Source organism: Erpetoichthys calabaricus, chromosome 2, assembly GCF_900747795.2.
Source record: "Erpetoichthys calabaricus chromosome 2, fErpCal1.3, whole genome shotgun sequence".
Taxonomy (NCBI): domain Eukaryota; kingdom Metazoa; phylum Chordata; class Cladistia; order Polypteriformes; family Polypteridae; genus Erpetoichthys; species Erpetoichthys calabaricus.
The window spans coordinates 259,391,256-259,417,595 of NC_041395.2; the positions used below are offsets into that span (position 1 = coordinate 259,391,256).

A 26,340-nucleotide genomic window follows, 5' to 3' on the forward strand; every position below is an offset into this window, starting at 1 on the left:
TATCTCCTTAAAGTTACATTTACAATACTCTTTAATAGTAAAAGATCTGTTATTATCATTACATACTGTATTTCCAGCTAGATAAATCCATATAGATCCAAAAAAATACCTGAGGGAATTGGGCATGTTTTGTAACAACATTAATAATTATTTGAAACGTTAGTAAAAGTATAAAGCAAATAATATTTTAAGTTGAGTTTACCAGTAATTATTTTGTAAGAATAAGGTATGAACTTTGAGAAAAAATCCACAAAAGATACATTTCAAAATTTGCATAAAAAAATCTGTTGTATGCGTATTACGCACAAATATTACCCGCAAACAGACATTTTCCCTAATATCTTTGTTTACAATAATAGCTAAGTGGTCCCCATATCTTATTCTGATAATTTTTTAATGTTTTTAAAATTTCTGTTTCAACTACATGTAGTAGTACTCCAGATTATACCACAACTCCTTGTGTAAAGAAGTGCTTCCTGGTTTCAGCCTTGAATACATGCCTCCCAAACCTCCACTGGCATCCCTGGGAATCTGATTTACTGTTCAGTTGAAAGAATTCTGCTTGATCAACTCTACTGCAGCCTTTGAGAATTTTTAAGACTTGAATTAGGTCCCCATACAGCCTTCAAGGCTAAAGAGTGTTAATTATCTTAGATTTTCACAGTAGAATATTCCCCTTATTTTGAGATGCACTTGCTTGGTCTCCTCTGCACATCTTCAAGTGCTACTTTGCCTTTTCTTTTTTCTGTATCTGTCCTTCTTTTTTTAACATATTGACCAGACCTGCACTCACTACCCCAGATATGGTCTCACTAGCATTGTAGAGTTTGAATATAATATTCCTTGATTTATATTCAACAGTTTTTACATTATAGCATATTATTTTTTAATTGCTACTGTACATTGCATAGATGATTAGAATTTTCTGTCAACATAAACATACTGTACAACAATATATTGAGATTGGCAGTATTTATTAATTTTTACTAATTATTTGGAGCCTATTTTGCTGTTCATTGTATGCAGTCCTTGTTTTTTATGGTCATAAAATTAATTTCTGACATTGCATTCTTTCTAAAATATTGTTTTCAGATGGTTTTTGAATTTTTTTTAATGCCACCTTGATTTTTATGCCCACTGCTGTTTTGTGAGTTCTGTCATTAGGTCACACATCTGGTTGGCAGGGGCATGGCCTTGGAGGTTATAGCACCTGGTGTCACTGACACAACAAGTTAAAATGGTTGCCTGTGACAACCTTTCTTTATCTGTGTTTGCAGGGATTTCAAAGAAATCTGTGCATGCTTATTGTGTTCTCTATTAGTGTTATTAGGCCATTTTGTAGGTTTTTAAACTGGATTTGATAGATAGAACAGATTCTCAGTAATAATATTTTGGCTAGTTTTCTCAATGTTTCTTTTCCCAGTCACCTCTAGTATTCTCAGTTTGCTCTTTTTCCAATTAATCTATAATACTACAGCTCCAATCTTGCATTTGTAATTAATGTTCCTTTTTTTGCATGAAGCACTTTCCACTTTTCTACATTAAACTGTATTTTCCAGTATATCTGTCCTTTCAATATTAGTGTCATTTGTGAACATCACAGATTTACTAACTATACCAAAATCAATGATAGTATTATAAATTAGGAAAAAGCAGTGACTCAAGAGCAGATCCCTGAGGGTATGTTCCATTTGATGTAGCTTCAGGTTTCAAAATTAAAATCAGAGCTTTTGTCTACTTTGACTTAAGGCATTCCATTTATTTATTTTAAATACTTAGATAAAATATTTATTTAGTTAATTTGCTATTGGTAACACTGAACCATTCCCAGAATCTGGCATGTTTAAGAAAATCTTTGATCTTTGAGAGGATCAGGACTTTATCCCCTTTTTTGTCATTCTTTCTTCATAACTACACAGTATCAGTGTAGCAATGGTATTGAAGACTGCAACTATGGTCAGAGCTTATGTTTTCAACCTGCAGTTACAATTAAGTACATGGAAAAATAATAATGATAATATTATGGGCATTTATGTTTTTGATATTAATTGCTGTCACATAAAGTTTGAAGCAAGCAGTTCTTTCTCTGAGCAATGCATTAAAGATGCCATGAGGTGGTGAACCAGCAAGTTAGGAAGTGTGCTGCTGCTCCACAGAAATATGTCTCATTGTTAAATGCAGTTAATTGTGTATGAAAAGAAAGTACATATGGGTTAACAGCACTTAAAAATAATTAGTCATTTATATAAATTCACATTCCAAAGGTAATATAATGTCAATGGGTTTAAGTCAATTAAAAACATAATTGCTTTATACTCTAAAGTACTAATGACTGAATTTAGGAGTCATATAAGCATTAGCTAAAATATTGAATGTTTGGATCTAATAAAACTAGCACATCTCAGAATATTGACACTGACAAATTAAAGCCTGTTGTAAGTTTAGTGTAATGTTTATAATATTTTTTTCTGTAATAATATTGACATTAAATTCAAAGCCTTTGTAAATACAAATAGAGGATTTATTTATGCCACATATTGTTATTTGAATATGAATCAATTATAAGGGTAATAAAATAAACATTCATGCTTTTTATATGAATGCATTATTTTTACCATCAAGATGAGGGTGTCTAAAAATAAAAATAAAAATTTACTATGCATGACTGATAAAAAAATTACTGTACTACTCCAAATTTTAGAAAGTATATGAAAGTCTTGAAAATAACACAGAAGTAAGTTTATTTATAACATGTGCATTTAAAAAAAAACCTTAATATTTGATATTGCTAAAACTAGTCAGTAAAATGTTACTTATGTGATATCTATTACAATGTAAGCAAACATAGTTTACTCTTTGTTATATTTTAATAATCCAAGATAACTTTCCTTTCTTTAAATAAACACCATGCTTATAGCTTTTTTTTCTCAAAATCTGGTGTTCGTGAAAAAAAAAACGTAGTGTTGCGCACAACAGCAAATCGATGTTTGTTTTAAAAGGATGAAATCGGTCAGTTACAGATTATAGGCAACAAATATATGAATTAAAAATGTGCACTTTTTGTCATAGAATGATAATAAAAAATAATGACCTTTAATGATGTTTTCCTCTGAGGCTCAAAATTATTTAATTCAGTCAGAACCATAAAAGTGGTTTTGCAATAAATTTCTATAGTGAAGATATTTTTTGTGCACAAAATTAAGAAACTTAAAAAATAAAAAAGAGAAGGGAATTTTAACATGTGTATACATAATAGTTTTGAAACAAATACACATTCATATTTTTGTCTCATGGGCATAACAGTACCATGTTCAAACAGTATTTTGTATCTTAAAAGTATTTTATTTTTTACATATGACTTTGCTTTCTGATGGTGGTTATTTAAATATACACTTTATATAAATTATATAAGAATCATTGCTTTCATGTTTACTTACTCTCTGTCAATAACCAAACAGGTCACGGCTTCAGCAGCAATAACATTAGCTGTCCTTATATCTTCCCTATTGCAAAAACAACAAAAGAAAATAAATTAATTAATGAATGTAAAAAGGTTTCTTATATATAAATCTTAACTTTAAGAGGAACAAATTCATAGCAGTGACTCAAATCTTTCAGTTACTGAAGTTTATTCAGTGAAGAGTACTGAACTGAATTAAATTATAATCGAGAATATTTATTTTCTATATGTTCCTGTGGTGCATAGCTAAAACATATACACCAAACACACACTTAGAAATATATATGCTTTATTTTACAAATATATGTGGATACACACAAAAGCACTTGCAATCAATAGTTATTTCTTAAAAGTCAATTAAAAATGTACTGCACCATAACATTTCGAGGAAAAAATCATCATAAAATATCATTACATACAATTATCTCACTTTTTTGTTTCTTACAAATATCTGTCAAACCCAGATGCAAAACAATTATTGTCATTTTTTAAACAAATTTTTACTTTTACTTACAAGATGGGAAAATACCTTTACTCCCAATCTTTTATAGTGTATTTATACTACAAATAATTTTACCATTAAAATATTAATTTGTGTTGGTTAGATCAATAAAATGAATGCAAGTGGAAAACTCCTAAATCACTAGGAGAACACTTTTCACAAGAGACAAAAGTTTTTCACACTCTTGTATAAATGAAACACAATCACACACAACTCACTCATGTTACACTGGCAGTCAATTTTTCAGTTAATGAACACTAACTCGGTACAGTTCTGTTGATCCTCGTCTGAATTTTCCTCAAACGAGGACTCATCCCAGTCAGAAGAGTCAGAATCTGGACAATCCATTATGTGTTCAGGACTATTCAACGAGATGCATATAGTACAATTTACACTGCCTCTTTCTTTCTTTCTTTCTTTCTTTCTTTCTTTCTTTCTTTCTTTCTTTCTTTCTTTCTTTCTTTCTTTCTTTCTTTCTTTCTTTCTTTCTTTCTTTCTTTCTTTCTAGTAATACTCTATGGTTTATTGCAGCAGCTCTATCACGGTCCCTGACAGCCTTCCTCAAAGGTCACAGCTGCTGACTGAGGCTTGCACTTGATAGTACTGGGAAGTACAAGCAAAGCAAAATCTGCAAGTCACATAGGACCATGGTGAAGCAAAAGTTAAAAGTCTCATCTTGGCAGCCGGCTGTTCAAAGTGCCACGAGCATTCTGCATATTAAATCCTGGTCCTAATCCTATACCACTGTACGTGTCACCACCATGTAAATAACATCTTCACCCTGGCTGACAATGTATCATGGGCACCTGTTTGTCCCCAGTTAGACTTTCAGCCAGTTTTGTGTCTTTGTGTTCTCTTGCTAGTGACCAATCACAATCAAGACTGAATCATAGTGCCTAAAGCAGAGGTTTCCATGTTTATACTTTAAAACAATTGTAAGATCCACTTCAACTAACTGCTAGTACATATAATCTTATCCCAATTATTTGAGAATTATAATACCTGACAATAAGCGGTTTATAATAACACTTGGGAAACTTGCCTCAGTTTCGCAGAATTGAAACAAAAAATATATTGTGCTGTATGTATTGCTAAAATTAGCAATTTAGTGGCACAGATATGTTTTTAAAATTAGATTCATTAAAACAATTGCCCAAATAAGTATGTATAGTCTTGAGGATAACAAAAATCCATTTTCCAGTATAAATCACTAACACTTACTACTATACAAATGTGAACTGAATATTTTTGCCTTTGAACCTATGAAGAAAGTCACAAAAGAAAACATAAGTGTGCAGATTTTGCAAAACGTATTTGATACAATGCTTGAAAGACTGAAACATCACTGAATTAAATGATTTTCTAATGTTATACATGAACAGATTTTTCAATGAAAAAAAATTATTCAAACAGACTTATTTAAGCACAGGGTCTTGGGTTGTAGCATTGTGTGCAAGGCAGGAACTGACAGTAGATAGCACAGCCATCCATTACAGGGCACCCTGACTCACAGTGGCCATGTACACATAAAAACATTCTACAGACTGGCCCGATTATGCTAACATGAAATCAGGTCCAATAGATTGTGTTAAGACTTGAGTACACTTTATTTATCCCTAGCATAAACAATAAGCATCCTCAGATTTTATACATGTAAAGCATTAAACTAAAAGATTTAAAAATTTTGTTTTTACCATCTGGCTGTAGCACTCACTAATTCATCATATTCAAACCTGAAAATGTGCAATTGGTGTTGACATGTTCTCATTTGCAACTTCTTGGTGTGTATCATTTTTTCATATCTTATAAAAGTGATCATGTTACATACTGCATAGTATTTTCTGGCAAACTGTGAACTGGGATCATACCCCCAAGCACACGCCGTATCTACGGTGTTTCAGCATATGCACACTTTTGGACTGGCATCAAAGTTATTTGGAAAGAATGAAAACACGTGAGGACAACTATTTCACAGGATTAGACAAACACAGGCATCACTCCAGCAGCAGTAATGAAGAATGCATAAGGGATGGCTTTCTGTACAGCTACACTCCAATATACTGAGCAGTACATAAATTGGTCAAGTTCACTTAAGATGTGAACAGATTAGTACTTCGAACAGAAGGCTTAGAGATTTCATGATTCATTAAAGGTAACTGCTGTGACATAATAATGTAAAATATAATGATAGCTCTTTCATGTCAAAATTTCAAAGCATGCTTAATAATAATGGAATTATTACAACGAAATTGCGGCCACAGTTGACTTTCATAAATGTAAACATACAAAATACACACTGAAGAAAGTATTTTATCCTCAAAGCCAGTTAAGGTGAAATCCAGTAACTGCTTACATAAATCCTTCATGGTGAATTAAACTGAAAGAAGCCAACAAAAAGTCATCTAATGGTGCACAGTGCCATAAATCTGATAGCAAGCAAAATAATGCTAGCAGTATTCCTATCGATAGTGTGCGCTCAGGCGATATGTAATCCTAACTCTTAGAGCTTTCCCACTTGTGTCCCCGAAAGTAAACAAAATTTTGTGGCAAAGGACGGAATGATCTTATGCTAAGGTGCTAAAATTAGGCAAATTGAATACACCACTTCACATAAACCCAACGGCAGGAATTGTATTTCATATTTTGCATTCATGCATAGAAAGTGCACTAGTAATCTGCTAATAATATATTTACACCTAATTTAGTTGTCAGTATTTGATCTTAGCCTGCTGTGTTCAGGGACATTTCATTAACAGACAGGCAAAGACTAGTACTAATGAGAATAAACAAATATGTAAATATTAGAGTTGCCCATTTAAATGTAAATGGGAGCAAAAAAATGACATCCCTCAGTAAGGATGAGACAAAACACAAACTATAATGGCAAATACAATGCAAACCTTATTCTGAGTCGCTGGGATCAGAAGCCACCTTACAAATTATAGTTATCAACCTGGCTGCTCCAGCTAGTTATGGCTCTAGGTATCCTTCATCCTTAAGACCTGAGGTTGTCTGCTTTTGCCAAAAGCCAACAGATCTCCTACACACTACATTTAAGTTACCCTGCTGTCATCTAGTCATTAAGATGACCAAACCTCTCCTCCATGAAGATGTGCAGATCCTCCAGACCTCTGCTGCTGAACATCCATATATATATCACCTATATTATATGTCCAATAAACTCCTAATTATAGTGGTTCCTCTTCACTATCTTGCCTTGCTTCCTTTCTGTAAATTATTTAAGGACTCGGCCAACATAAAATTGATGCTAGTGCAGACTTTCTCAGGCCCTTCAGGTATATGAATGTCTAGTGCACCCCTTTATACCAGTCCAGGTACCAGTGCTAACCATTTCTCTTGGCTGAACTTTCACGTTCTGGTGGATCTTTTCTTCTACCCAGCCCAGAACTTCATTTTTGAGTTCTGGAGATGCCACGCTAACCATCCTTAAATAATATACACATTTTATGTAGTATAAAGTCTTGAGAAAATGAAGTAGACTAATAAGACTGAGTCAGAGGCCTAGGTGAAAAGCACATGAAAACCTGAAGTTTAAAGACTGACTTGAGTTTAAAAAAAGACAATTGTCCATAAAACGTTCATCATTTTTCCTTTATTTTCACCAAGATTGTACAGCATGTAAAAAGAATTGTTAAAGTCCATTATCAAAGGGAACATCATTCAAAAAAACTTGAACTATTTTAAGAATGTTAAGATAAATCAAAACATTACGACAATCTAGATGAGAACAGGCCATTCAGCCCAACAAAGCTTAACAAAGATATCTACAATGCCTGTCCATCTCCTAAACCTGCTTACTCTTTTACAAGCTGTCATGAGCTGGAGCTTTTGCTGCAACAATGGGGGCAAGGCAAGAAGTAACACGCAATGGTACACCAGTCTATCTTAGAAATATACATGACTTCAAGGCAACCCCTAATGGGAGCAGCTGAAAGAAGAAGAAGAAGAAGACAGACATTCATAAATTATTTAATGCAGCTTTAAATTATTTCCTGTAAAGGCATAATTAAAAAGCTGTCAGCTTAAAACTATATTGAATTCACATACAGATTTCTTGAATTGATTTACATCTTTTTTAAACCATTTAATCGTAAAGCTTTTAGATAATTGGAGACAATGCTCACTGACACACAACAAGTCCTCTCTAAGAAAAGTAAAATGGTGGTATAGGTAAAACTGATGACCTTAAAAAGAAAGAAAACAGCAAATGCTTCTTTACAAAGGCAGTGGTCAGAGGGTGAAGATGATGCTAATACACTTCAGGTATATTGTGCCTTTAATGAAGTCATGTAAACAGGCTGTGATATCTACTATTTAGGGAGGTAAGCTTAACAGCTAAAACATTTGCCTCTTGTTTCGAAGAAAAACATTTCCAGACGGCTTGTCTAAATTCTCCTTACTGAAGTAATGTACATTACAACAACTTCCATTTAATGCTTCATTGAATTTAAGGGTTATCTCAACAGCAAACCACAATAACTGAAGCCTACAATTTACTAGAAGGGCATTTATTTGTAGTATGTTATGCTGTATCTTAGTCTCAGGATTTTAATGGAATGCACTTAGAGGTATATATCATTTCAAAGCAATACACACCTGCCCAACTTTCTCAGAGTTCAGATTTTCAATAAAACACACAAACCCCAACTCCCTATGCAAACATCAAATTAAAGATGTGTTCAGAGCCAAGTAATTATAAAGAGGATCTATTAGAAAGTTCCAAGTGAATGCCACCAGCTTTATTAGAAACCTGTGAACGATCTGTATTGGTGTCAAGTGTCTGTTTGAACTTCACATTATGGGCAGGCATAATCGGTAAGCAATTAAACTTCTGTTGTGAAAACTGTACAACAACATATAGTAGTGCACCATAAAATAGGGTCATTAAAATAATAGCCACAATTTTCAATTTCAGCAATCTAAAGGAGTGTCCATATGTTTTATTTGTATGAGCTTCACCAATCAAATATTTTATGGCAATGTTCACTTTAAACAGTGCTAGTTGAACACATAACAGTGAAAGCAAAGGTGAACATTCTAAAGTGTTACATTTGCTCTATCTTTTTTTTTATATTTATAATTTTATTGTAATAATTCATACAAATCAATCATTTCTTTACAAATAATAGGATTGAAAAAAAAAAACAAGGAAAACAAGTCGCCCCCAACCCCAAAGAGAGAGAGCATGGCCAACAGAGTAAACCTTAAGGCTTGTAGACATACCTAAATTGATGAGTTTAATAGGCCAGTAGAGATGAATGGAGAGGAAAAAGAGATGCAGAGATAACTGTTTCCTCGGTACTTTAAGAGCTTATTCTAAAATTTTATTGATTATATCCTGCCAGGTTTTAAAAAAATTCTGTACAGAACCTCTAACTGTATATTTGATTTTTTCCAATTTCAAATAGTATAAAACATTGGTTACCCACTGACTTAAAAGAAGAGCGTTAGGATTCTTCCAGTTCAGCAAAATAAGTCTGCGTGCCAAAAGTGTAGTGAATGCAATCGCAGTTTGTTTGTCCTTCTCCACTTTAAAACCATCTGGAAGAACACCAAACACAGCTGTTAATGGGTTAGGAGGGATTGTGACACCAAGGCTGTCTGAAAGGCACTTACAAATTTTGGTCCAAAATGATGTTAATTTGGCGCAGGCCCAGAACATGTGACCCAGTGAGGTTGGGACTTGATTGCAGCGTTCGCAGGTTGGATCTTGCCCTGTAAACATTTTGGACAGTTTTAGGCGAGATAGATGTGCTCGATATATAATTTTGAGTTGTATAATTGTATGCTTTGCGCATATGGAGCTCGAGTGAAGTCTCTGCATTGCTGTTTTCCACTCCTTTTCTGCTATATTGATTAAGAGATCTTTTTCCCATTGTCCTCTTGGATCTTTGAAAGGGAGGGACTGTAAAATAATTTTATATATTGCAGAGATGGTGTCTAAGTCCCTGAAATTGAGCAGTATTTTTTCCAGCGTGGACGAGGGTGCAAAATGAGGAAAATCGGGCAGGTTCTGTTTAACAAAGTTCCTAATTTGAAGATAGTGAAAGAAATGTGTATCTGGAAAGTTAAATTTGGAATGTAATTGTTCATAGGATGCAAAGATGTTGTCTATATAAAGATCTCTGAGCAATTTAATCCCAAATCTTTTCCAGATAATTAAAAACTGCATACTGTATGTTTGCGAAGGTTGAAAAAGGTGGTTCTCTTGTAGAGGTGCCACAGATAAAAGCTTCTCCATCTTAAAATGCTTTCTACATTGGTTCCATATTCTGAGTGAGTGAAGCACAATTGAGTTATTAGTATATTGCCGATACCTTGCATTTGTTGGGGCAGAAAGCAGGGAATATAAAGAAGTACTGCAGGATTTTACTTCTATTGCGGACCAGGCCTGTGTATGTTCATCTATTTGTGTCCAGGTTATTATAGCTTGTATGTTTGCTGGCCAGTAATAAAACTGAAAGTTACGTAGAGCCATGCCACCTCTGCCTTAGGTCTTTGTAGGGTCGCTATTTTGATACGTGGATGTTTTGAGTTCCAAATAAATGAGGTTATTGTTGAATCTAATTGCTTAAAGAATGATTTATTGATGTATATTGGAATGCTTAATGTTTTCCATACAGCCAGCAAAATTTTGTTGATAAAGAGCTTTGTGTTTACTTGTGATGTTTACCCCTAGGTATTTAAACTGATCTGCAATGATAAAAGGTAGGGTGTCCAATCTAATATTGTGTGCTTGAGAATTCACTGGAAAGAGTACACTTTTATTCAAATTAATTCTGAGACCAGAGATCTTTTGAAATTCTGTAAGTGCTGTTAAGACTGCAGGAAGAGAATTTTGTGGGTCTGATATATACAGTAACATATCATCTGCATATAGAGAAATTTTCTGTTCCAGTCCTTCTCTAATAATCCCATTTATCTGATCTGCATTTCAACAGTGAACCGCCAGTGGTTCAATGGCGATTGCAAATAGCAGGGGTGACAAGGGGCATCCTTGTCTGGTACCACGTTCTAATTTAAAGTTGTCTGAACAAATATTGTTAATACAAACTGAAGCTTCTGGATTGGTATACAGTAGTTTGATCCATGCACAAATGTTCAGGCCAAACCCAAACCTCTAATGTAGTGAAAAGGTATTTCCATTCAATCATGTCAAATGCTTTTTCTGCATCCAATAATAATATTTCTGGGGTGTTTGACTTTGTTGGTGAGTATATTACATTAAACAGGTGTCGAAGATTGGAGGATAAGTGTCGACCGTTGATAAATCCAGTTTGATCTTGTGATACTACCGAAGGCAGCACTTTCTCCATCCTTCTAGCTATGATTTTTGAGAGTATCTTAACATCATTATTCAGAAGTGAAATTGGTCTGTATGATGCACATTGTAATAAGTCCTTATTTTGTTTAGGGAAGACGGTGCTTAATGCTTGGCGAAAAGTTTGAGGTAGAATTTGATTGTCTCTAGCTTTTGTAAATGTTGCTAATAGGAGGGAAGCTAGCTGAGCGGAGAATTTCTTATAAAATTCTGCAGGGTAGCCATCAGGGCCTGCTGCTTTCCCGCCTTGAAGTGACTTTATATCATCTAGTAATTCTGATAGCGCCAGAGGTTTATCCAGTTCCTCCGCATAAAAAGTATCTATTTGTGGTAACTGTAATGTATCCAGAAATGCATTAGATTGTGTGTTGTCTTCTTTGAACTCATATCACTCAGAATATAAGGATTTATAGTAGTCTCTAAATGTGTACATTATATTTTTATGGTCAATCATTTCATCTCCGTTCGTGTTGGTGATTACTGGGATTGAATTGCGAACTTCTTTGCTTGTGGATTTGTTGACCTAAAAGCTTATTAGCTTACTCTCCATATTCATAGTAATGATGTCTGGATTTATAAATTAGTTGTTCAGTTTCTTTAGTTGTCAAGAGGATGAGTTCTGAATGTAGAGCCTGCCTTTTCCTATGTAGAGCCTCGCTTGGAAGCCTGGCATGTTCCTCATCTATTCTAGTAATTTCACTTTTTAGTTCTGATACTTTCTTAGTTTCTAATTTATTCCTGTGGGAGAGATATGAAATAATCTGTCCTCTTAAGAAGGCCTTTAGAGTTTCCCAGAGTATTCCTGCAGAGACCTCTGAGGATGTGTTTGTCTCTAGGAAGAAACTGATTGGTTTGGATATAAATTCTGTACAGTTCTCGTCTGCTAATAGAAGTGGGTTAAGACGCCATCTACGAGGTGAGTGTGTGGGGCATAGTAATTTTAGCTCCAAGGTCAGAGGTGCATGGTCGGAAATAATAATAGCATCGTACTTGCAAGATTTAATCGCAGGCAAGAAATTATTATCTATAAAGAAACTAGCAAAATACCCATGTTTCGCAACGGAGAAATAGTGTGTTAAAGAGGTTATGTAAACATCCATCCATCCATCCATTTTCCAACCCGCTGAATCCGAACACAGAGTCACGGGGGTCTGCTGGAGCCAATCCCAGCCAACACAGGGCACAAGGCAGGGAACCAATCCTGGGCAGGGTGCCAACCCACCGCAGACATATATACATATACTAGCAAAATACCCGTGCTTCGCAGCGGAGAAGTAGTGTGTTAAAGAGGTTATGTAACCATATATATACATAAACATATATACATATATATACATATCTACACATATCTACATATACATATAAATACATATACACATCCACATATACATATATATATATATATACAAATTTACATATCTACATATATATATATACATACATATAAATATAGACATACATATATACATACATACATACATTCACACATATATATATATATATATATACATATCTACATATACACATATCTACATATACATATATATACATATACACATTCACATATACATATACAAATTTACATATCTACATATATATATACATACATATAAATATAGACATACATATATACAGTACATACATACATACATATATACAGTACATACATACATACATTCACACACATATATATATATATATATATATATACTGGGGGCGGCACGGTGGCGCAGTGGGTAGCACTGCTGCCTCGCAGTTGGGAGATCTGGGGACCTGGGTTCGATTCCCGGGTCCTCCCTGCGTGGAGTTTGCATGTTCTCCCCGTGTCTGCGTGGGTTTCCTCCGGGCGCTCCGGTTTCCTCCCACAGTCCAAAGACATGCAGGTTGGGTGGATTGGCGATTCTAAATTGGCCCTAGTGTGTGCTTGGTGTGTGGGTGTGTTTGTGTGTGTCCTGTGGTGGGTTGGCACCCTGCCCAGGATTGTTTCCTGCCTTGTGCCCTGTGTTGGCTGGGATTGGCTCCAGCAGACCCCCGTGACCCTGTGTTCGGATTCAGCGGGTTGGAAAATGGATGGATGGATATATATACTGTATATATACATATCTACTTATTGGCTCCTGTATTTAGGATATAGCGGGTTGGATAATGGATGGATGGACATTTGTATGCATAGCCCTATTTGCCCGTTTTCTTTTTTTTTCTTTCTTCAGTAATATTTCAGTAAACCCGGAGCTTGTCAGTTCAAATCGTGGTACTGACACCACTGTGTGACCCTGAGGAAGTCACTTCACCTGCCTGTGCTGCAAAAAACAAAAGTAATGTAACAAATTGTACTTCAGATGTTGTAAGTTGGTGGAATAAAGGCATAAGTAAAATAGATAAATATGTATTATACACATAGGAACTATTAATTTATTTTCAGTTAAGTCATCTGCAGCAAACCTTTATAAATGAGGGTTTCTCCTTTTTAGATAGTGCAAACTGTTTCTTCTTCATTGACGTTTTCTCTTGGAGAGCTTTTTTCATTTCATTGAAAATTAAAGCAGCAACTGCCAAAATATGTAGCTTTCTTATTAATTTTTCAACATTGTGTAAAATAAATTTATAAAGTAACATAAAAGGTTTAAATACTGGTTATCCTTTTACACTAAAATATTACTAAAGAGATACAAAAAAAGTAAAATGCATATGTTCTTTTTCTTTAAGGAGATTAAATATTACTGAAGAAAGAAAAAAAAAACTAAAACAGCCAAATGGGGCTATGCATACGAACTTAAAAGGTTTAAATAAAACAGAAATATATATTTTATTTTTACTTGCTTAACTTGTGGAGGGTGTATCCTGTAGCAAAGCCCTAACTTTTTTCGTGAAAGCCCGTTTCAGTCAATAAGTCTTAAAAAAAGGTGTAAAGATATTGACAATAAGCTAAGCAAACCCAGCAAGACATGGAATCGTTTAAATCAAGTATCATTACATCTTCCTTTCTTAAAGAGAAGTAAGGCAGTACTTATAAGCTTACATATATATATATAGACATACATACATATATATATATATATATCTATATCCGAAGCCGTGCAAGCACACTCTTGAGAATGCAACGTATAGTTGTACAGGAGAAAAGCAATCTTGCCTCAAATCAATGGCAACCTTTTGTAGGTCTATGAACTTAATTTAAACTTTAGGTTTACACGGTGCTTTCTTTCCGAAGTACCTGCACTCATGAATATGTCTGAATGTGTCAGTCGGTCAAATCCACGCGCTTCGCACGTACCGCTTTTAAATTTTTATTAAGAAGAAAAGAAAACCTTTTTAAATTGAGGGAAAATATACTAATAACAGTTTGTTAAGGATCTGTTTTTTTGTGAAGCTGCCTTCACTCGAGTGATCACTTCGAGCTGACTTACTGGCCAACTATAAGCGTTACCTGGTAGGTAACCACCCATACAATCAGATTGTGAATCAGACTACGAATGCCGTGAATGTAATTACCCCGATCTACATGTTGTCAAATAAACGAACCACACGCCATGGCGCAATTTCATGGGCTTCGCCTGTAGCACTGACGTCCGAGGTTCGATTCCCGTAAGGGAGTGAAGTGAGTGGCTGGTTACCTACCAGGTAACGCTTATGGTTGGCCAGCAAGTGAGGTAACATCAGCCACGGTGCCTTCAGTTGTGAGAAGCAGATCATAGAATGGATGAAAATAGTTTACTGTCAAATAATGCAAAGAGTACGTGACACGTCTTTCCCCCTTATTCTTGGCTCATCAGGCGTACACACTCACTGCACTCGCTTACGGTAATCGAACCTCGGACGTCAGCGCTAGAGGGGCTTTGCAGCGGTGAAGTACTGCTTTTACATTTTAATTAAGAAGAAAAGAAAACCTTTTTAAATTAAGTCTTAAAAAGAGGTGTAAAGGTATTGACAATAAGCTACGCAAACCCACCAAGAAATGCAATCGTTTAAATCAAGGCGCGAGTCGAAAAACACCATCCCATAATATTAGTTAACGATTAACACATTTCTATATGTATTATAAGCATACAATACAACTGATAATATGTTGCGCTTATTTATCTGGTGTACCGACATTTTTGCGCGTTTAACGTCTGAAATCTAACGTGGTTTGTGCCCTTCAGAATGAAAACAGTTTGCATTTACCTTTTTAATAAAAGGCGAGCTTTTAAGCCTGAGAAATCACCCCGTAAATGCACATGTTTAATTGCACATGTGTTAATATGTATGCTTACACAGTATTAAAAGACACTCAACAACGTCATTTACCTTTGTTCCCGCGTTTGATAAAAGGCGAGCTTTTAAGCCTGAGAAATCACCCCGTAAATGCACACGTTTAATTGCACGTGTTAATATGTATGCTTACACAGTATTAAAAGACACTCAAAAATTAACGTCATTTACATTCGTTCCTGCGTTTGACTCGTGCTGTAAATCTCTTCCTTGTTTTTAGTTCACGTGATTACGTAGGAGGCGTGATGACGCGATACGTGACTCCGCCTCCTCCATTAGAGTATATGGACAAAAAACAGGTTCTAGTTATGACCATTACGCGTAGAATTTCGAAATGAAACCTGCCTAACTTTTGTAAGTAAGCTGTAAGGAATTAGCCTGCCAAATTTCAGCCTTCCACCTACACGGGAAGTTGGAGAATTAGTGATGAGTGAGTGAGTGAGTGAGTGAGTCAGTCAGTCAGTCAGTGAGTCAGTGAGGGCTTTGCCTTTTATTAATTAGTATAGATAATCTATTCTTGAGTAGCAATGATGTACTGGTGAGTAGAAAGAATATGTTCTTGAGTTTTGGTTTAGAAACCTCCAGGGGTCTGATAAGTTGTGGTCAGTTACAAACTGTGTAATTATCTTTGCAGTGTTAGATGTCGTCCCCCCTGTGACAGGAGTCCTATCTAAGAGTGGATTTAAAACACAATTAAAGTCCCCGGCCATTATAATTTTATGAGTGTTCACATTGGGGATGGATGCAAATATGTTTTGTATGAATTCCTTATCATCGACATTAGGTGCATAAACATTTATCAAGATCATTTTACAGTTAAATAAGTTGCCCATGACCATCACATATCTCCCTTCCGGATCAGATACTACATCTGATGCTACAAATGGGACTGTTCTATGTGTGAGAATTCCCACCCCTCTAGTTTTATTTGTAAAGCTAGAATGGAACATTTGGCCAGTCCAGTCTTTTTGCAGACGGAACTGATCCTTGCTTACTAAATGGGTCTCCTGTAAAAATACTATTTTAGCGTTTAAACCTGTTAGGTGAGAGAATACTTTCTTTCTCTCTAATTCGTGATTCAGACCTTTAACATTCCAGCTCACAAAGTTGACCGTCCCATCATGGAGATATTGATTCTGGGTTTTTGATGTCATTTTATAGTCTTAACTGGTATAATTATAAGGATTAAAAGGATACATTGGATATAGCCTGATCTCTTTCTCTCCCCCCCCCCCCTAAATGTACAATTGTAAAATATGGACTGTGAGCAAAAGAATGAAGCTATAGTAGAGAGCTGTGAGTTGTGTTTTTTTTTTTATAAGAATGCTAAAAAAATCATGGACAGATTAGGAAACAAAGATGTATCTAATAAAGCACAGGTGAAAAGACATTTAATAAGTGAGATAAAGAAATAATTAAAATATTTGGGACATACAATCAGAGCAGGAGGCATTGAAAGTTTTGCATTGCTGAATAAAATCAATGGGAAGACAGCAAGAGGAAGGCAGATAAACACCATCAGTTGAAATGCTGTGAGATGGTTCAGGAATGACATGAGTTGTATTGAGATTTTTAGAATGGCAAGGGAAAAGAGACAGATGGATGACCATGATCACCAACATCTACTGTACATTGGACATCACATTTAAAGAGACAGAGAGAGAGTGATAGATGCTTTCATAATTACTGAGTTGTTCATTGTTGAGTATACTTTATACTTAACCTTATTTATAATTCAAGACAATGCAGGAAATTCCTTTCCCATCACACCATAGTTATTAGGTGAGGATTTCTTCTATTAACCAAAACGAGATTGTGAGCTAATTGTGTTGTGAAGGTTATCCTGTTAGAATGTTTAGTTTGGTATTATTCCAAGGCCATTAAATTATGAAAATTTATGATGTGCAGCTTAATATTTTAGGATAATTGTAGTCTAGTACAATTGATATGTTGGCATAGATAAAACATATGAGGGACAGTGACATTTGAAGATATCTCCTGCAGATCTCTTGGAGTCTAATCAAGCATCCACTTTTAACAGTCTACTGTAAGTCAACAGAAATAAATGGCAATGTACAATTCTGAACATTTCTTGCACAAATGAAGACTGTGCACAGCCACTCTATCTAGGGTTGACTCACATTAATTGTCTGAGACTGCATGGTTCTGTCTCCAGAGTGACTTTATATTATCTGAATGTGATTATTGTGCAAACTGTGATATAGCTTTGATATATTTACCTAGTCACTTATAGCAATTTATAATAAACCATCTGTAGTAGATAGTGGAGGAAAGTAAGCATAAGGTAAGATATATTTAGAATGTATGTGTCTTAAAGATGCAGATACACTTTCAATTTAGATTTCTTTAAATGTCTTGACACTATTCCATAAGATTTTCTTTGTAACAAATATTACAGATTAAACATACAATAATTAAATAAAACCAGCAACACTTTCACATCATAGTTTGGACTTTTCTGGGTTAAATGACTGCTTATGTACCTTCTGCTTAATAACCATAACATGATGTAGGAAATAATGCAGGAAGTTATCTCCCATTTGAAACAAATACATATCTGTTAAGACAGTTATGGCTCATGGCCCATTTTTTCAAGGATGTCAGCTTGTTTACTGAGAAACAGACTAGCTCAGTTCAGCCTAACAGCTGTACTGTTTGAGAAATTCCTCTGAGCCAGTGCCAAAGTTGCAGTCTCTCAAATTCCTGTAGACTATTTTTATGATTCGATTCACCTCCTTACTTTTGTGTTCATTGTAGCCTTTAGAGTTATTTTAGTGAATTATACCAGTTGCCTATATACACTAATTGATACTGAATTTTATGCTATCATCATATTTCAAGGACAAATTGCTCTCTCATTTTTCAAGATCTGTTTAGAATGTTACATAAGCAGTCACTTGCACACTGCAAGCAATAGAGCTCTCTTCATTTGTTTTATTGAAAGAGCATCATCTGCAAAAATACATGCTGTCCGCTTTGGTGCAGTTTCAATGCTTTGTTTATTAGATGTCAAATGGGGTCCAGCGAGTGAGGAAACTGCCACCTGCTGTGGGTAGAGGACCAGCAGACAGTACAGTATGAGAGTGGTACTCTTAATCCCCCCATTTAAGAGAAGTACCTGGCAATGGAAAAGTATAATTAACATCACTCCACTTGTTCTGCATTTTTGAACCGATTCCCAGAACAATTTACATTACTATTTCATGAAGCCTGGGAATTTTACTAATGTACCCCAGGAAAAGATTTTCTTTTTAAAAAAAAATACAATTTAAATATAAAACACACCAATAATTATTAAATTTGAAAAATTTCTTTTTTATTTCTTTTCTAGCAATATTTTAAAACATTATGAAGTGAACCATCTAGGGGCAATGAAAAAAATCAAACTTGAAGGGTAGACACAGAAAAAGGAAATTAGGGGAAGGCACCGATATCTATGTTAACTTACAAAACAACAAACATAAAAGTTAAGAAAAACACAAACATGGATGCCAGGATGGTATAGCTCGTAGCACCACTGCTTGTTCAGTCCATGGCAAGTTACTGTCTGTGTGTGTAGTTTAGATGTCCTCACTGGGCTTTCTTCCACAACTAAGAAAATGTGTGCTAGGTTAACCGACAGCACCAAATTAGCTCAGTGTGAATTAATTAATGTGCCCAGTCATGAATCAGCACCAATTCAAGGTGTTCATCTGCCTTGTCGCTTGGGCTGCTGGGATTGGCTTGTCTTTTCTGGGACCATGAAATTGTATTAAGAAGATTCTGCAAATACATGATTAGAAATCAAAGTGAGCGTCATCCACTTTTGATTGTTTCACTCACATGTAAAAATGAAAAATCCAAATTGGGCATTGGGCTGTCTATTCATGTAGCAAAGCTTTACAATAAAATGAGTTTCATGCTGTAAAAACTTAAAAAAACAACTTTCAAATACCATGACCATATTAAATGACTTTCATGAATCTCAACTTTTTTGGCTATATTCACTCACTTTTTTGTGTTTTAAATGTTTCTGTGTTGAAAGTGAATCTGGCACAGGTTATATACTGTATTTCACAAGAAGGACATTTAATAATGTGGACCCTATTCACCGTTAAGGTTTGGTTTTCAGTTACAAGAGGAGCTCAATGAGTCACAGCTGTGTCTAAGGTATTGAACATTGTAATCCCTGGTATGGTAGTTGGCCTGAGAATTGTAGTGCCACAAGAGTGTACACTGTGTGTTATTATGTTGCAATTACCACAGTCCCTTGGGATCTGGCATGACTGGCAGACACTAGATGGCAAGAGGTCCATTATGTACAACTAGATTCTGTGTCCTTAAACAGCATTAGGAGATCAGTACTTCATTTTTCCCATGGAGCAAGCCATACCTCAAGTGGTATTTCTCTTTTCATGTAGTTATTTCCATAATAGTGATAATTATATTTTTATATTGGGATTAGTATTCCAGAAAAAGTCTTATAAATGAAATAATATTTTATAAACTACCTTTTTCATTAAATTTTACAATTTGATGTTTTATGAAGTTATATATTTAAAGATATGGTCACCTTGACTGAAAATTTTTGAAAATCACAAATGCAATAGACTTTCTCATTACTATTTGGGTAAAAAGGTTTGGCTGTCCACCAGCAATATTACTTATGCTCCAGTTAGTTTTGCCTTGATGTTTTTATGCTAGTCATGAATACTCAAAGTGGCTTGGCTGGTCCACAACACAGATTTGATCTGTCAGATCTTTTAATTTCATCTGTCCTCTTCGTTTTGTCTGCTGGCACAGTGCATTGCGTACAATTGCAAAGACATTGTTAAAAACGGACCGGAATGTGCACATTTTGGAGAAACTAGAACAAAAATAATTTTGTAGAATATTAAAGTATTGATATCAAAAGTAAAATCCAGAGAGCTAAACTGTAAATAAAGTCAAAACAAAAATTGCCAGGGATCATTATTAAAAATATGGGAATATCACAAAACCAAAGCACTAAGACTTTGAACCAGATCAAGTTAGGTATAAGTCATTAACCAGAATACATGGGCTAAAGACTAACACTGCTCAAGGTTTACATCCGTAATCTTGGACAGACAAATTAAACATTGCATTGAATTTTATAGCAGAGCCTTAATGATGTGATGTATAGTGCTTCTTGGGACGCATTCCTTAGCAATGGTACTGCAAATCCTAGCAGATCACCAACAAAAAGATGACTCTAAAATGACAGTGTGACACACTTACAATTAAATACATAAACATTAATATATTTCCCAAACAATTTAATCCAAAATATACATATGGTCATGTTACTTAAAAATAAAGGTTTAAGAATACTCACAACAAATGAATAGAAAAAAAAATCAAACAAGATGAAAAAAAAATTCTGCAAGATGTGTTAGAGTTACTGCGGTGGGTTGGCACCCTGCCCGGGATTGGTTCCCTGCCTTGTGCCCTGTGTTGGCTGGGATTGGCTCCAGCAGACCCCCGTGACCCTGTGTTCGGATTCAGCGGGTTGGACAATGGATGGATGGATGGATGTTAGAGTTAGCAATTCTTATCAGATGTCTAATTGTTTTCCCTTGTTTAAATTTTTCCTTCCTGAAGCCTGGGGTTTTACATTCTTTTCCTCATAGTAAGCTTGCTCGATTGCCATTTCTGATTGATTAACAATCTGTAACATGATGCTCATGAGAACATTGAATCTAATCAAGTTAAAGATAGGATTCAGATTTTCATTCCCAGGTATTCATGTGGTCCCAAATAACACGTTTGTTGGTTGACAGTCAACCTTTATGCTGTGCTATTTTGAAGTTTATTTGATTGTCAGTTTCCTGAGAAACCTAATGGTCATTGACTAGGACACAAATGGCTTTGTTTCTGTGCCTGTGGCAGATACATTATATAGAATACCCAAAAAGTGTGGTGCAGTGGTTAAGGCTTTGGACCTCAAACCCTGAGGTTGTGGGTTCAAATCCTGATACTGACACCGTGTTACCATGAACAAGTCACTTGACCTGCCTGTGCTCCAATTGGAAAACCAAAAGAAATGTAACAAATTGTATCACAAATGTTGTAAGTCGCCTTGGATAAAGGTGTCCAAAGGTAAATGTAAAGTGAAGGTAAATGTAAAGTATATAACAATCTCAATGTGGTCCATGCCTAAGCAAATTTGCAAACAAGTCATCTAATCTTAACGAGTTAAAGGAAGACTTTCCTCGGTTTTGCAGGTAGGACATCTTCTAAACTGTTTCTCTGTGTGAGACATCAGGCTAGTTCTGTACTAGTTCCTTGATCCTGTGAATGTCTGGACTGTTACAGCACACCTGACCACATAAGTTGAGTTAAGCAAATCGAAGCCTTGTAGTGTGTTAAGATGAGCAAATGCAATGTTAAACAACAAATGAGTGTCCCATGGTTCCCATTCCTCTTCCTTAATCATATAACACAGATAATTTTTGCGGCGTTTTCAATCAATACCTCATGGAGTATGCTGTTCTAGGGTGTGCCTGTATTCAGTTTAAGAAAAGATTACCATTATCTACTTGTGTTCCCCGGGGGATATTTAATTGAATTCATTGTTTCAGACACATTTTTAAAATTTTAATGTATGATTTTTTTTTCAGTGCTCTTCTTCTTTCCTGAAAGGCAACAAGTTGTTCTATAGCCAATTTTATTAGACTATGCGCTCTCTTCCACCTGTCTGCTTCCTGTATCTTTTAATCTATTTCCCATAACTTTAGTTGTTAAGGTCATTTTACTACTATGTCTACTTAGATATTTGCTTCAAATTAAAAACTGCAATATATACCGTAAATCTGCTGTGGGTTAAACATGGTAATATACTCAATCTACTCTAGGCTACTACTGGCAATTTGTAATTACTTAACATGAAAGCAACACATTGATTTGTAAATCATGCTAAGGATTAAAAGAAACTTGAAAGAACAGAGAACTATTAGTAAAGGTCCAATTGATTTGCTAAATATGCTAATAAGATGTGCTTATCCTAATTAGAACTGAGAAGTAAGAGGCATCTGATGAAAAGCCAGACTGCAGTAAGTACTGCTTCCTAAATTAAATTTAGGAAATTACAATGGTAGGGTAATGCATTTAAAATGTAAGACAAAGTGAAAAATGCTGTGTCTCTCATATTAGTTGCTCTGTACATTTCTCTAGAGTGGCACTTCTTTAAATTCTCTTAAAACCAACTAGTAGCTTTGCTTGCCAACATCCGGGTGCCAAAGTCACACTAGATTCGATTTAATTGACTGTCACGGATCTATGGAATCCCTTCTGCTAATCTTATTACTATTAAATGGTTAAGGGTTGTGTAGTCAGGTGGTATTAACCATTTCTCTTATTTATGTCAAAAACTATATCAGACATTTCTGAGTTTTACACTATTCACAGTTTTCAATGGAAATAATCACATATCAGAAAAGCTATGAGTCTTTGCTTTGAAGGTTTGTGTGGAGTGTGTACAGTTTCCTCATATCTGCATGGGTTTTTCTTTGGATACATTTTTCCTGCCATATCCCAAAGATGTACATGTTCATTTTACCCTGGATAGATATGATAAACAGGAACATTACCCAGAGCTGATTCCTGCATTGCACCTAACATTGCCAGTGAAGGCTCTGAACACTGTAACTCTCAAATGCATTAAACAAATCTGATAATGAAACAGATGGAATTCATACTTTACACAATAACCTAAAGCTCTGTCTTGGGTTTCTACCAACCTTTTTATGAACCCATCCATCCATCCATTTCCCATCCCGCTGAATCCGAACACAGGGTCACGAGGGTCTGCTGGAGCCTATCCCAGCCAACACAGGGCACAAGGCAGGAACCAATCCTAGGCAGGGTGCCAACCCACCGCAGCCTTTTTATGAACCCCTCCACATTATGTGTTATATTTTTCAGTGTGTGTGTTATGATCATCCACAATTTTTATTTTATTAGGTATTGTCTTTTATTTCATCCTAAGTAATTTTTAATCTATTTAGGAGTTTTGTTATATGGAAAGCTCGATTTTGTAGTTACTTTTGGTTTCTCTTAATGACATTTTTTCAAATCTTATTTTTATTGAACATCAAAAGCAAATGGCTGTAAACTAATAAACCACCTAGTAAGTCAGGAGTTTGTACCTTTCTGCTGGTAGAGCCACTGGAGCAGGGCATGATCAGTTATTAGTGTAAACCACCTGCCCCATAAGTAATAGCAGAGGGGCTCTACCACTCACTTCATTGCCAAACATTCTTTCTTGATGGTCAAGTATTTACACTCCCCGTGGAGTAATTTCCTGCTCAGAAACACGATGAGATGTTCTTCCTCATCGAAACACTGAGAAAACACCACTCCCAAACTGAAAGCACTCGCATCCGTCTGTAGAATGAACTCCTTAGAAAAGACTGGATTCTGTAGAACCAGGAATGAAGACAAAGCAGCCTTTAAGTCAGAGAAGGACCTCTCACAATCACTGGTCCAGACAATGCCGTGGTTTTTGCTGCCCTTCATCAGGTCAGTGAGAGGGGAGGCTCTATGTTTAAATTTGGAAAGAATTGCCTGTTATAACCAGTAAAAAAGGAAAGCACGAACCTGCTTCTGCATTTCTGGATGTGGATATACCAGCACCTCACAAACCTTGTCCTACTCAGGTTTAAACAAATCATTCCCCAAAGAATACCCCAAAAAATGATTTTACAACATACCCAACGTACACTTCTTAGGGTTACCAGTCAACCCAGTCAGCCTCACACTGTCAAGCACTGCTTGCGGGCAATCGAGGTGTGACCATCAATCATTGCTGAAAATTACCACATCATTGAGCTATGCACCAGCAAATGCAGAATGGGATTCATCTGATCTATCATCCCCTGAAAAGTCAGCGGAACACCATAGAGACCAAATGGGAATTTGGTGAATTCAAACAATCCATCTGGGGTGGCAAATGCAGTCTAATCACAACTGGACTCCTCCGGAGGCACCTACCAATACCCTTTTGTGAGATCCAGGGTGGAAATATATAAGTCTTGCCCAAGTAACTCAAGTAAGTCATCAATACGCGGCATTGGGTACACATCAAACTTGGAAATCTTATTCAAACTTCTAAAATCTATACAAAACTGAATAGAACCATCCTAGTTTGGAACTAAAACATTTGGACTGCGCCATTTGCCAATCACACCCAACTCGAGTAGCTGTTTCTTTTCATCACGTATCACAGTCCTCGTTGATTCTGGAATATGGTAAGGAAGCATCTGTATCTTAATACCAGGCTTGGTCACAATTCTGTGTTCAGCAATTTCTATCCAGTCAGGTAAAGCTGAAAAAACATCAGAGTTTCCTCTGATCAGGGACAGCAACTCTGCTTTCTGAGTTTCCATCAAATCATCACCAATAGCAACCTCTGTCTGAGAGACTGTAGCAGAAGTGGCCAACAATTCATTAGGATTGTGTGACTCCTTCGAAAGCTTAATATGTAAGACTTGCACAGGCTTTCTTTGGCAAAAAACCCCTCACCTTTTAGTTCACCGGGCTCAAGCGTTTCTCCATTACTGCCGGACCCAGCCATTTCACCTGAAATTTATGTGGGTCAGACAGAATCAGAACAAGAACCCGATCACCCTTTTGAATGTGTAAAGTTTGCTTTTCCTGTCATAATTACATATTTGTGCCTCCTGTTCATGTTGCCGGTGTTCCACCATGATAGAGGACAATTTAGAAAATTGTTCTTGGAGTAAAACAACCAAAATGACAAATCTCCCTCCATGAGTTTCAGTGCAAATCCCCATCCATTCTTCCTGAAAAATGTTGCCACCGGCCAAATAACAATTTGAAAGGACAAAAGCCAGTAGATGCCTGAGAAGATTCCGATTGCCGAACAGGAGAAAGGGCAACATGTTGTCGCAAGAGGTTGAGTTATCAAGAGCCATCTGACGAATCATCTGTTTCAAAGGCTTGTTAAATCATTCAGTTAGGCCATTCCTCTGCAGGTGACAGACAGTGGTGCTCAGTTGTTTAATTGCAGGGCTCTCACATATTTGTTTCATGAAACAAGACATAAAGGGTGTGCTCTAGTCAGTTAAAATCTCATGTGGAATGCCAGTATAACACTTCTGATAGAGTCTTAGCAACAGCCTTCTGTAAAATAGCCACTTCAGGACATTTTATTGCATAATCAAGCAACATGAGAATATACTGCTAATCATTCTTACTCTTGGGAAGTGGACCAACAATGTCTAACCCAACTCTCTCCAGAGGGACATCCAAAATAGGCATTGGTGAGAGGGGAGCCCTAGCGGTTCTGTGAACTGAAACAATTTGACAGTCTGGGCAAGACTTTCAATCTGCTCCACATCTCTACCCATATTTAGCCAATAGAAGCATTTTGAAATGCAACACCTTGTCTTCTCCGCATCAAGATGACCTCCCAAGACATGGGTGTTTCCACAGAGCATGAAGCAACAGCCCCCTCTGAGGAGACTGAAAATACAAGTGCCTGTTGTGAAGTGCCCTCCAGCTGTCAGGTGAGGGATTGTCCTCAACCTCACTGCTCAAATCAGGTTCAATCTCCAATCTGGCTTTTTGACCGACCTTGCCCATGCTGAGCCCATCTCTTTCTGCTAAAGAGAGTGGTGCTTTGCAGGCAGTCAAGACCCGTGAAAATGGGCATTTCTTCTCCAAACTAAGGAAGGCCAGGGTGAAGAGTCCAACACGGCATTCCAAATTTTAAAGTGTTTTTACCTTTTGTTTCAGTGGGAG

General features: G+C 36.0%; 1 protein-coding gene across 3 annotated transcripts in view; it reads right to left on the reverse strand.

The window, feature by feature from the left end:
- The window catches only part of prkg1b (protein kinase cGMP-dependent 1b), a 692,808-nt gene that overhangs the window by 74,046 nt on the left and 592,422 nt on the right, over positions 1-26,340 (reverse strand). For 2 of the 3 annotated variants that reach the window (XM_028795416.2, XM_028795414.2), the window contains exon 8: positions 3,438-3,503. In XM_028795416.2, the coding sequence (XP_028651249.1) occupies positions 3,438-3,503 (66 nt within the window). Of the gene's footprint in view, positions 1-3,437; positions 3,504-4,224; positions 4,813-26,340 lie in introns of those variants that run through there. The other variant, XM_028795415.2, reaches the window with a different exon arrangement.